This window comes from Agrilus planipennis, unplaced genomic scaffold (assembly GCF_000699045.2).
Source record: "Agrilus planipennis isolate EAB-ADULT unplaced genomic scaffold, Apla_2.0 scaffold199, whole genome shotgun sequence".
NCBI classification, from domain to species: Eukaryota; Metazoa; Arthropoda; class Insecta; order Coleoptera; family Buprestidae; genus Agrilus; species Agrilus planipennis.
In genome coordinates, this window is record NW_020439011.1 from 411,994 (window position 1) to 423,232 (window position 11,239).

The window sequence follows — 11,239 nt, forward strand, 5'->3', positions numbered from 1 at the left end:
AATGTTAATAACATTTATCAAGTAATTCTTGGAAAAAAATATTTTTTAATTATTCAAAATGTGAAAAAAGGTGTGTCAGAAGTATAGTCACTGTATATTGTTGATTATAAGGAAAAGATATAATTTAAATGGTTAAAAACACCTTTCAGAAAACAATAAATGGCTATTATGACTAGAGTAGTTTTTTAAAGAAATAGAATTATACTTTATATATGATTAAGAATTAACATTAAACACTTAATCAGGAAAAGCATATTACAGTGGAAAAGTTTTGTCTACTGTAGTTCTAAGCAAAACATTTCGAAATTAATTTGAAATACATATACATACATGTTTATTTTTGTCCTTTTTCTTTGAATTTTTGGTATTTAGGTTTAATTAAAACAGTTTAATTTAACGACTAGCTGAGTTTTTAAATTAAAAATTTTTAGCTAATTCGAAAGTTAACAAAATTGAAAGTCATCGTAGCATATGAGTAAATATGCATCTAGTAATTAAAATTTAACTGTTCAAATTCCAATAAAATGCAAAATACATTGGTACCTACATCATGTTGCAAACACTTGAATATTAAACGTATAAAATGTTTTTAGAAACACACAAATAAACGAAAAGCTTTCTAAAATCTAAAAATTATTTAGCAACATGTTGTCAATGTTTATGATGACTTTTAATAGTATTAACCGTTATTGTTATTTATTATACTTATTTTAATTTACAAAGTGATATGGTATCTTTTGCAAAATTTTTAACAGTGATAATGAAGGAGCCTGTATAAAAATATAACTTATTATAAATTACCAAAAGCTACACTTTTGTATTTTATTGTAGGCCATATCTATCAGTTTCAGTGCAATAAAATTATCAAAAAATTGCGGTTTGTGGAATAAATGAAATGCAACTAACTTTTCAATCTAAATATACAATAAATAAAAACACGAACGAGATCGTCCCTCTTAAAACAAATCGGCAAAAACCACCAAAAATCAATAAATATTTACCGATCAATTATAAAAAGGATGAAACAATTTAAACATTTTATTACCTTTTAAAACAATGCAGTTAAATTGTTTTGTGCGCATTTAGTTCTGTGCCAATTGTATTACTAAATTATATTGCTATTTCATATTAAGGGCAAATCTCCCAAGGCCTTACGAAATTTTTTGGTATTGATTTGGTAGAGTCCTGCATGTAACCTTTTATGTTTTGCGATTCGCTCATTATTAGTATTGTAAATAAAATTTAGGCCATTTTTTATTTTCCTCCGTAAGGATCATATTTTTATAAATCCAAAATCCGAAATACTTTTTGTAAAACCTCAATAAGCGAAAGCCATTAAGTTTTGAAGGATCATATTAGTTTGGTTTTATTTTTTGTGACATCCTGTAAATGCTTTGAATGTACCTAAAGGTACATTTTAGGTAATTTCGGACCCTTTGGAGGTTTTCAATTTGCTTTCATTTATTGAGGTTCAGTTAATATTTTTTCAACAATTAATCAATAGAACTCTACCAACGGTGACAAAGGCCGTGAAAAGATGAAAAAATAGCCGACATGAAAATATTATCACCCTGAGATAGTTATCTCGTTAAATGGAGATATCACAGTCAATAAAGATAATGAGACGAACATCGTCGCGCTTGATGTGGAGGCCTTACAAAACGCGGATTGAAGGGCCCCAGGGCGGCCTCGTTCGTTGAGGATGCCATGTGCCTGTTGGAAGCTGGAAATCGAATTTTACATGGAGGAATCAGCCATCTGTGATTTAAAATCCAATAGAAAATTGGACTCAGAGCCGAATGTGCATGGCCAAGGAACAAGCTGTAACGTTGTACAAGTATCGTCGGAGACACATTCAATTCGGTACAAATTAAACAGACGACATGTGGCAGCCAGCAGCAGGCAAATAAAGTCGCCATGAACAATAGGGCATTAGCCAATTTTCGTCTACTTCGCAATGTACTTTTCATAGGCTGTTCGTCGTTGCTATCGCCGTCGTCCACATCTTTTTTCCGAATTGCTTTACTGGACGCCTGTGAGAAAGTTTTTGGAATTACTTATAAATTTTACGTATCAAACTTCCCTCTTTTATTTTATTTAACAGACCATTAAACACGTAACAGTGGCATTGTAATATCTGCCGAAGCAAACAATGTTATCTAAAAATGTGCAGACAGAAAGGACACAACGATAGCATTCAGACTACATTATTAGTTGTATGCTAAGAATATCGGATAAAAGGTGTGCTTTAACAAATGTGACTACAGTGAGGTACATTTTCCGGAAAAACTATAAATTTTTAACAGGTAGATATTGAAATATTTACAAATCAATGCGCGGTTTTATGATGAGATTATGCTTACTTAATATCGATGTTTTAAAAACGATTAGTACATTAAAAATCTTTCGTTAGGATAGAAGAATGCCAGGGCTCTTTAGCATGAACTAAGGAAATTTCTACGGGTAAGTGAGAAATTATTTGAAGTCATTATTACAATAATAGTATAAGTGATTTCTGTAATGATGGTGTTTGGTTTGACGACGTTTTCGCAAGCTTGTTTAAAGCCTGTGAATCGAGATGTTTAAAATGCATCTAGAAAATTTTCTTTCCAATCTAAATAAAAAAGGGATCAATACTCGCTTCTTACATTAAGTCGGGCGCGAGTTTACGGTAAAAACAGCGTTTTAGTATCATGGCCTTTTTTCAGTATAAACATAAGAGAAAATGTGAAAATTTCAAGAAAATAAAAAATACAATTTTCGCCCGTTGCTGAAGTAAAAAATTGATGCTTGGCTTCAACGTGAAATGAATAAATATTTCCTATTACCCAATTGCACATCAGATAATTTTAGTGATTTAGAAACGAATGGAGTTCAACACGCCGAACATAATCGTCTTTTCAAATAGCTTTCTAGGTTCGAAAAAAGGTAGTAAGGTAACCTGACCCAACCTTACGCTAATCTAATTTAGTTTTTGTTGATTAATTTCGTCAGTATTCCGAACTACACAACGTATTAAAGTTTCAAGGAAATCGAAAACTAATTCCCCATTTCGTCGCTTTTGTTTTAATCAAATATAGTTCTGACATGACCCTACGAAACATGCATTTAATTCATGTTGTACCGAGTTTGAAAAAGTAATTTCATGCTTTGAAAACTAGTTTTGATTACAAATCTGTATCGGTGAGAAAAAATGAGAAAGCTCTCATCGAAAGAATTGAGCTTATGTACCCAAGTGAGTTAACAAACAAAATTATTCCTCCAGTTAATAAGCAGTATTGTACCAACTAAAATAGATTTTTTGACAGACTAGAAAACAGTAGAAATGAATTTTTTGAACATTTTCCATTCAGTTTTGTACGTACCGGTTCGTTCGGTTTGTTGGAAATTCCAGCTACAATAATAACATTTGTTGGTCGCCTGAGAAGGGGCATAGGAAGGGGTAGTTCCCCATGTTTGGCTCGGGCTGTAAGGGATAAAGCAGTAAGTTTTGCATGAACACCTAAATGACTGGCAAAAACCACACAAGCTGGTATCAAATGTACCACGATTATTTTAGCGATCACCATAACTCTTTTCCATGAAATCTTTTGAAACACCTGAAGACTCGAAATGGCTGCTGAAGACACCCACGTAAATATTACTGCAGACAACAGAAGATTTCGTCTTTGAACAACTTGTCGTGCTGGTCTGTAGTTTTTTACTGTAAAGTAGCGATCCACCGAAAGAGCCATCATTGATAACGTGCTTACCGAAACTGGCCATTCCTGATAAAATAAAAAAAAACACTTTTCAGTTACATATAGGTAATTAGATTCTGCAAATTTAATTAGTTTGTGCAAGGATTCTTAGTAATCCTTGATATAGCAATCGGAAAATTTCAGCGATTTCAATCGACGCTGCTAAGGATTTAATTTGAAATATCCAATAGGCTTACGAAAATCGGATATGTTAAGTCAAAGATATATAGAAAGATACGTATAAATAGAAGTTATTATTATCTCTAACATACGTGGAAATGTGCAGATGTTATTTTGTTATGGATTTTCTTTCGAACAACTCGAAAGAAAATTGTGGAAATTACGTATATTCTGAACTTCGATTAAATACTTTTCCAACTGTTATTAATGAAAAATACTCAAAATTAGACTGTTTGAAATACTTTTACAAAGATATTATTGTAACAAAATTAAACAATTTTGTTATCCCAACTACTGAAATATGTAACAAACTTATTTACCCTTTTGTTACAGCAGACGGGTCATTCAGTTATTGATTCCAGTCGCATTGGCAATTAAATTGTAATTATTTGGTTATCTAACAAACGTTGATATTGCACTTTATGTTTGTTTACGTTTCTGTGTTGATTGGAATTCGCTCTAATTCACAAAATTTCAATTTAAAACCTCGTGCCTGTCTTTCGTTAGTAACATTAAATTATTACTAAAACTTTCTACTATTAGTTTTGTAGCTACTTTTACCATTAAAAATACAATCAAAATTTTTAAAAATAAATAATACAATATTAGCTCCCATTTTTGTACCAAAGCACCGCTAAATATTTACTAATTAGATTTGTAAACGTTTAAGTTTAACAATGACACAGTGTTTGAATATTTTACCAATTATTATCGTTAGATTGAAACAGTAAATAAATTCAGGCAAAACAATCGTCCTTACACCATTTAAGGATAAAAAGTAATTCATTGAATTATTACATGAGTACCTACATAAAATAAGAACTTATACTTAAATTATTTTTTAAATTTAATTTGAATCTATTTCCGCACTTAAATTAAATGTTAAACTTAACTTAAATTAAACGTTTTTTCGCTGTACCAACCTAAGTAAGGTTTGATGTTATTAAAGGCCCTACTAATTTAGGGGTGAAAACTACATCAGCACGTGTTACCGATAAATATACATAACGCCTTTGTACAAAACCTGTTGAAGAATATTTTTTTTAGAATCCTGCATATAAACGTGTAAAAGTTTAGAAGATTTTAAATAGTTTTGGTTATAATAGAGAGTAAAACTTTAGAAAAAAGTTTATTTATTTACCTGCATGAATATCGCCAGTCGTTCCCAAGGTTGTGTCCAAGTAGTAATAACGTATCTGGCAGCAGTGATGGGTCCACTGAGGCAACAGACAAATAAATCGGCAAATACTAGGCCCAATAGAAGGGGGCTTCTCATCCGAGCCCCCCGTCCGCAGCACAACATCAAAACTAAACATCCATTGCCCATTAACCCCATAAAAAATACACATCCGTAAAAACTTGTTAGATAATCCATTATAGAATTATTTAATTTATTATTTTGGGGTACCTATGTATGTAACAATAAAAAAAATAGTGCCTGCTTTATTAGTTTGAAATCAGCCGTTTGAAAAATTGTCAGTTGTACTACTGGTGTGCCCCATTGTTGAACGCGTTTTGAAACGTACCCCTAGCGCGAGCTTAAATCTACTGCTACTGCTGCCACCCCAAGTCCCAGCAGCATCTTCCTCGAGCTTTCACTCCCTATATTCCTACAGCTGTTACCCTTATTTTTGGTCGGACAAATTCGCTATCGCTCGGCTACCTTTAACATAATAATATATTCCTGTAGAAATCCCTTTTCTTGATGGCGTCGTAGACGCCGACGCCACCGTTCAAATCTGATTACATACAAGACCCTACAACTGCCCCACATTTTATTCGGTGCAACGTAAAAATCATTAGCTTAACCGAAAACAACCCTTATCTACAATTAGAAACAGACCTCTTCAATATTATTATCTTTATTCGGTTGTTTCCTTGTTTCATTCTTTAGACTTTTCCCGTAGGAAATTCGCACCCTGTTCAGACTCGTAAATGTGTCTGTCTTCGTTGCCTTTTTCTCGTATGACAATGAATAGCATTTGCTAATATGCGAAGAACTCTTTAGTTTTGGTCTTCAGTAACAGCCAAGGTCAGCGAGTTAATCCTCATATAAAGAAGCCGTAGTTTGAAAGCTCTCCGAGCAAAAAAGCTAACGAATTGTGGCCAATTGCAGCAGCGTCTTAACGTCACGAGTATTATACGGTTTCGTAAAACTTTAAAATAAGATTTCAGACCTATAAGTATCACATAGGCATTTTTATATTTTAATATGATAGGTATATAATACATGTATATGTATTTCTCGATCTTAAGCGACTTTTATTAATAAAAGTGCAATTGGATATCAAAATTTCTATGTTTAGTGCAGGCGATAAAAAGGTAAACGAATCCTAAATGAACGAATTATGTATGTTTGTGCCTTATTTATATAAAATAAATTAAGATATTTAAATAAGAACTAATTTACAGAAATGGTGAATGCGCCGGACATAAGACAAAATTTTACGCTATTTCAACCCCAATATTGATCAACACTTAATCGTATTATTTAGTACCGTAGAAGAAACTATTTTAATTATATCGTTTGCTTAATTAGTAAAAATTATCATATTTAACCGTATGTTTCGAAATGTAACAAAGAATTGACTTTATCATTTTATAATTAAATAGGGGAAGTTTATATTTTACATATGTCGTATATTAAAATGTCCTAATTACGTATAGATAAATGAATACATTAAATGAAGTTCAATTATGTAGGTACGGATAATGTCTTAACAACAGGTATGTGGTACCTAAAGATGTGTAAGTATTTGTTGATGTTGTTAAGACCGATTTATGAGTTGTCTAATTGTTTCTTGTGATTCATTTTTGAGTATCAAGTAGGGAAAATCGTATTGAAACAAATTCTCTGCTGAACTTTACGTCGTCCGACAATAATAAGATGCTTTTCCAATATTCGTAGCAATCTATTAACGTTAAACTGTGGTATAAAATTGGTTAGCTCGAAATTCTTAATAATCAAATCATTTTAATATCACTTTAGTAAGCCTGTTTACTCTCCCTTTTGTATCAAGTACTTAAATAATAATTGGTCCTAATATGCGTGTAATAATTATAAAATATATTTAGCTGATTTAGAATTAAGTTGCTTTTTTTAATTGCACACTTATTCAGTTTTTGCAAAGTCCACTGAACATTTATACTAAAAAGCTGTTACAAAAGGAATTTAGAGAAAGTAGTCCTAGAAGAGATATTATAAGTTAGGAAGTAATAGTATCTCATACATTATTAAACTTTCAGAGAGTTTCAAAATACCAAAAATTACCTACTGTTATCGATGAAAATTCGACTGCCTAAAACAGATAAAGAATTTATTTACAATCGAGTCTATTTTTCTTTTAATTTTCTCTGTTTCCTTTCTGAAAAATTAAGACTTACTATCGGTAATACATCTAAAATTGAGCATAATTAAGTAATAAATCATTCTATCCAACTTTNCTACTGTTATCGATGAAAATTCGACTGCCTAAAACAGATAAAGAATTTATTTACAATCGAGTCTATTTTTCTTTTAATTTTCTCTGTTTCCTTTCTGAAAAATTAAGACTTACTATCGGTAATACATCTAAAATTGAGCATAATTAAGTAATAAATCATTCTATCCAACTTTTTGAGTTTCGGGCTCCTTGTTCGATTTGGATTGTGGGTTATAATCGGCAATGGACCAGCAGCATCTCTCTGTTCTCCGATACAACGTTGCCGTACTTACATAAGTTTTTTATGCAGCATTTTTACGAGTTTGAATAACAATTATCAATTTGAATTTATTTGAAAATACTTTGACTTTTTCTTTCCATTAGGGTTGTAGTAAAGTAAAACCTTTTCTGTATCCGAAAGGATACAATACTAAATTGTTAATGTTCACGTTTCTGAATAATATTTAGCTAATAAGGAAGGATTTTTTAGGGGTTCGTTGCTTGCAATAGAGTTTTTGAGTATCTAGATTTAAACCCAGACACCACAGGTGAAATAATAGAATATTCCTTTTTGTTCAGTAAATAATAACATAATTATACTATTACAAGTATGTTTCGATTGTGGAAAAATAACAGACATCTCCCTTAATAATTATTACAAATACTGTGAGAAAAATTGAAAGCTCAAAGCTCCCCTCCCGAAATAATTCAATGAATATGAGTTTGAAATTTTGTGGTTTCATATGGATGAATGGCGTAGATGTATAATAAAGTTGAGAGGCATGTCAACGTTGTATTTGGTCACATTCCTGAACTGAGAAGTCGGAATCTTTCACAATGGTTGTCTGCGACGTGGGTCGTGCTCCAGCATCGCCTGGTCGTAGTATTAGCGCGGGAGGTTAAACTTGGCCCCTATGGAATGAAGTTTTACTCGCCCGACCGGTTATGTTAATGCCTTTGGGTAAAACGTTCGAATTGATGACGCAGACTCTTGATCTTCTCAGCTCTGGCTGATGCTATGGACCGCCGGGGGCACCTCGTGCTCATCGGTTCTGTCTTTTGGCCGGCCCCAGCTAGCCAACCGACCGTCCAGCCGGTAACTTTTGAAACAATTTCTTTCTCCTTGGTTGCGTGGCTCTTTCGAATCTTCGAACGTTCCAACGACAGGCCGTTACGTTGACGACGATTCGATCTTGTCTTGTCTCTCATGCTTCATTCAAAAGGAAACATTCACGCCAAGAAAGAAAAAACGACGTCTGTCCAGTACAGAAATAGCCATCGTCTAATTACTCATTAGACGCGGTAACACGTGGAATTACTATTACAACAAATAACTGAAATCTCACACTTCAAATTCCTTCAAACCAACGAAATAAAATTCAGAACTGGTATCTTCTTATTTTCTTGAACTCTACATCGAATCATGCAGAAATAAAACAAAATCAGCCGATTTAAGCACTCAAAATATTTTTAAATATTACAACATCGCTTCGTAAGACTGCATATTTACTTTATGAACAAAATTGTGTAATTGTTATACACATAATAAAAATTTACATAACGTAAGTAAACGTTATTAATGGTAATAAATTGTTGATCCATTACTTTTGCCGGTGTAATAAGTTTTGGACTTCTCTTTTCAATTTGTTCAACTTTAGTTCATTAATACTGGAAATAATCTAAATGATTACCAATTGAAACTTCTTCTTTGAGTTATTATAGTGTGTATTCTCTTTTAAAACGTTGTTATTGATGGCCAGGCACCCGCTTAATACGTTTTAAACGATACTATTTTATTTCACATTTTCTGAGGGTTACTCGCTTAACGCATCGTTGATCTCTCTTTTACAAATGCACGATTTTTCATAGTTTTAAAGACGATAAAGCAAAAATATGTTGTAGAACACCAAGTATAACATTTTTAGACATTCTTCTGTACTTTTTGATTAATTTTGAATTGAATTTGCTCAAAATATGAAGAGATTTCGTATTTCAGGTGAGTGTAGTTCATGCCACTCGTATAGATGATTCGCTGCGTTTTCGTACGTAAAACTGAATAAATTTAGTTACATTAGAGGCTAACGTTCTTCATGTTGTAGGTAGAGAACCAAAATCAAAAGCTGTTAAAATATTAAGTAAATAAAAATAGCACAACTGTACACTGCTTTGTAAGCAATGACTACAGAAGAACAAAACAATAAAATCTTAGATTAACGTTAAAGTATTACCTACTACATGGTAAAAACTATGCATTTTTGGTAACTTATTAGATAGGCATTCATAATACTATATATATTTAATAATATTCACAGTTTGTTAAAAAAAATCTGACAAAATGTTGTAGAAGAAAATATTAAACTTTGTGATATAAGTTATAGGGATTTAGGGTTGTAATTGGCAAAATAACTCGTAACCAGTGGTGATGATGACAAAATTAAGATGTTCTGTATATTTCTATACGTATTAAGTTCAACAAGTTAATATTTAAAAGACGAAAGCTTTATTAAGCGTGTAAAGTATTTTGTGCCGATGTTTGGATTGAGGTTTCGGTGGTGGTTTGAAATCGGGCTAGAAAGATTTGTATGCAGAATTTTTGGCGGTTTCGTGATTTAAGTATAGGACTGTAAAGTGTCTGAAAGAGTTGACCAAGCGGCAGTAAATTTGCTAAGTAAGAACAACAAGAAAAAGGAGAGTCAAGATCAGCCATTGCCGATACGTAGGCCAACAGCATACGAAACAGGTTGGGCTTGGCATGGAAACTGGTTGCTAGATCAAGTTCGACGACTGTTGACTGTTCAAGTAACGTAGATGTTGGGGAAAGCCAGCCAAATGTCCTACATGATCGTCCTGTTTTACCTTAATGGTCAGTTCTTTGAGAGCATTCGCGACGATGAGCACAGCTCGCAATCGGATTTTATTTTAGCTTCGATCACGTGTTAACTAACTTTAGCTGTCGTGTTAACTAACGCGTGTGTATAACTTATTAGCATATCACATGGTCAGTTTAGAGGAAAATTCACCGCTCCTAATTTAGACGCTTCAGTACGTAACTTTCTAGCCCGATCCAGTGGAATTGATATTTTCTTTGGTTATCTAGCTGTATGAGTAAATTGTACTTCATAAAGCTAGGTTACCGGAGTTAAAACCAATTTCCAGACCACAACCGACATTTTCACCGAACTCTACAACAAATGGATAACAAATTGACTAGTACTGGTAATGCCTATTTTTTACGTAACTTACACCATTAACGTGAAATTCGTACACAACTTTCGTATGGCACGAATTCTTCGATGCGAACGCACATGAATTCTCCATATCTTTAAAACGCAAAATAGTCGCCAAAAAGTTTTATAACAAATGACAAAAAGCTAAACTACTCTTCATATAATCCTGCGCCGACAAACACGATGTATATACAGCATCTAAGTGCAAGAAAAACTTTATAATCATTTAAAATGTTGTTTAAGAAAATTCAAGATCAAGCAACTTCGATTGAACTTCCGCAAACTTTCAAAAAACTTCTTAAAACACAAAATTTTCAACAATTTTGTTATACTACTGTATTTATGTTTGTTAAGAAATTATTTATTAAATAAAATTTTGTGCATTGGAATAAAATTTATTTTTCTTTTTTAATTCAGCGTCAGACAGGCGCGTATGCTTTCTTTGTTATGGGAAAACATTTCAAAAAATTGATCTGCACTAATGTTGTGTACTAAAGAAACATTTATAATTTTTGAGATTTGAAACATTGAACCAGTTCTTCGTACCTCGGATGCAGATAAGCGAAAAAAAGACAGAATATTTAAAGATTCGCGATTACCATATGGAATTACGAAAGTTGCAAGCTGTAGTAAATACCTTTTTAATTAAAAATGTAATATATACTTATAA

General features: G+C 32.4%; 1 protein-coding gene across 2 annotated transcripts; it reads right to left on the reverse strand.

Moving 5' to 3' along the window:
- Nucleotides 1–755: 755 nt before the first annotated feature.
- Nucleotides 756–6,121, reverse strand: LOC108741301. Of its 2 annotated transcripts, none has more exons than XM_018476068.1 (3): nt 5,062–6,121; nt 3,546–3,767; nt 756–2,033 (listed from the first exon to the last, which is right to left on the reverse strand). In XM_018476068.1, exons 1-3 carry the CDS (start codon nt 5,293–5,295, stop codon nt 1,608–1,610), a joined length of 882 nt encoding a protein of 293 aa, XP_018331570.1. In that variant the 5' UTR covers nt 5,296–6,121; the 3' UTR covers nt 756–1,607. The 2 variants fall into 2 exon arrangements, with proteins under 2 accessions (XP_018331570.1, XP_018331568.1); XM_018476066.1 differs by having other exon boundaries at nt 757–2,033; nt 3,366–3,767; nt 5,062–6,115.
- Between the last annotated feature and the right edge of the window lie 5,118 nt (nt 6,122–11,239).